The sequence below is a fragment of the Gavialis gangeticus genome, unplaced genomic scaffold (genome assembly GCF_001723915.1).
Source record: "Gavialis gangeticus isolate Ggan-Ray unplaced genomic scaffold, GavGan_comp1, whole genome shotgun sequence".
NCBI classification, from domain to species: Eukaryota; Metazoa; Chordata; order Crocodylia; family Gavialidae; genus Gavialis; species Gavialis gangeticus.
The window spans coordinates 54,334,472-54,336,069 of NW_017728996.1; the positions used below are offsets into that span (position 1 = coordinate 54,334,472).

General features: G+C 44.4%; 1 protein-coding gene across 1 annotated transcript in view; it reads right to left on the reverse strand.

The window, feature by feature from the left end:
- Positions 1-526: 526 nt before the first annotated feature.
- LOC109288803 (mucosa-associated lymphoid tissue lymphoma translocation protein 1-like) overlaps positions 527-1,598 on the reverse strand; it is a 60,340-nt gene continuing 59,268 nt past the window's right edge. The window contains exon 15 of the mRNA XM_019504563.1: positions 527-1,575. Coding sequence (XP_019360108.1) covers positions 1,213-1,575 — 363 coding nt within the window. The 3' untranslated portion in view covers positions 527-1,212. The remainder of the gene's footprint in view (positions 1,576-1,598) is intronic.

Below are 1,598 nucleotides of genomic sequence, written 5' to 3' on the forward strand. Positions count from 1 at the left end.
TGGTTTCCCAGTGCATATAAAAGTTATGTTTACACTATACTGTAGTCTATTAAGTGTGCAATAGCATTATGTCTAAAAAAACAATGTACATACCTTAATTAAAAAACGCTTTATTGCTAAAAAATGCTAACCATCATCTGAGCCTTCAGCGAGTCGTAATCTTTTTGCTGGTGGAGGGTCTTGCCTCAATTTGTAAAAAACGCAATATCTGCGAAGTGCAATAAAGCGAAGTGCAATAAAACGAGGTATGCCTGTATACCTTTTTCTGAAAAACACTTGATGTATTGCTAGGAAGCAATACATCAAACCATACAAGAACACTAGATGCATTTCATACCTCAAGCACTGTGCCTTTAAATATAATAAAACCCTGAACTCTAATATGCATTAATAAACATGTTAAAATACACTCTATCTATATGCCTTCTCTGAATAACACAGCAATGTATTTTTGAGAAAAATCCCAATCCCAAATACAGAGGTAAAATATACCCTCTAGAAACACAACCGCACATCACTCTAAATATTTTTTACATATGCTGTACCTGTGAGATAGAAAAGCATAGAAGCAGCTCAACACCAGGTACAAGAAGAATCACATGCCAATGCCATTTTAAAACTGTTATTTCTTAATCTGTTACAATATTTACACAATGCTGTGGTCAGCATTAAAGGTTTTATTTTATTGCATTAAAATTGCACCCCCTGCCTGCAACATTCCTTTATCTCGTACCTTTCCATGCCTTCAGTTTTAGTGCTTGTTCCCAGGCCTTTGCTTATTGCAGTCTGTCTTTCAGAACCCCCAGGTGGCAACTTTGTCTGTAAATGGATGACTTTTTGGTGGAAATCCTATGATTGTCACATTATCTACTCAGCATGATGGTCACTCCTTTGCCAAGGGTCCTTGCATAGAGCTTTGAGTGTGGCAGAGGTTGCTCACTAGGCCGCTGACCCTCCATGCTTAGTGGGACAGATACTGGAATCCAGCTATTCTGGGGAGGGAGGGGAGGAGGAGATGCAGCAGTGAGATGGCCACAGGGGGCAACTCTTTTTACCTCTCCAATAGCTGTCTTGACTGTCTGGACATAGTGCATGTTAGACTCTGGAGTATGGCTTAGGCTATGGCAGCCGTATTGCTTGTAACCAGAAAAGCCGTCCTCCTGTAGTGAGAGGATCCCCACCTGTCTCCAGGGACAGCAATTCACACCCCACTCAGGAGCAATCCTGTCCTGGGCTGGCCCTGAGCAGTGCTGAGCAGAGACTGCTCAGGTCACTCTCGTCATTTTCCTCGGGCTCACTGCACGTGTTCGACTGGCTGCTGCACTGCGAGCTGCGCCTGGACTCCACTTCCAGCGATGCTTGCCCCTTCTGCACTGCAGGTACCATGGATCCATCCTTGGGATATGAGCTGGAAGTAGGTTTTGATGCCTCCTGGCAGGGTGGGATAACACACTTTTTCTGGCTGAACAGTTGTGCTACCAGTGACTTCCTGAGGATTTTCTGCAGACTCTCACAAGCCCTCTGCTTGGTGCCCAGCTGAGTATAGTGCAAATCCAGCTGCAGTAACACATCAGTCTGGGGCAGGGGAGGTGGGGGAA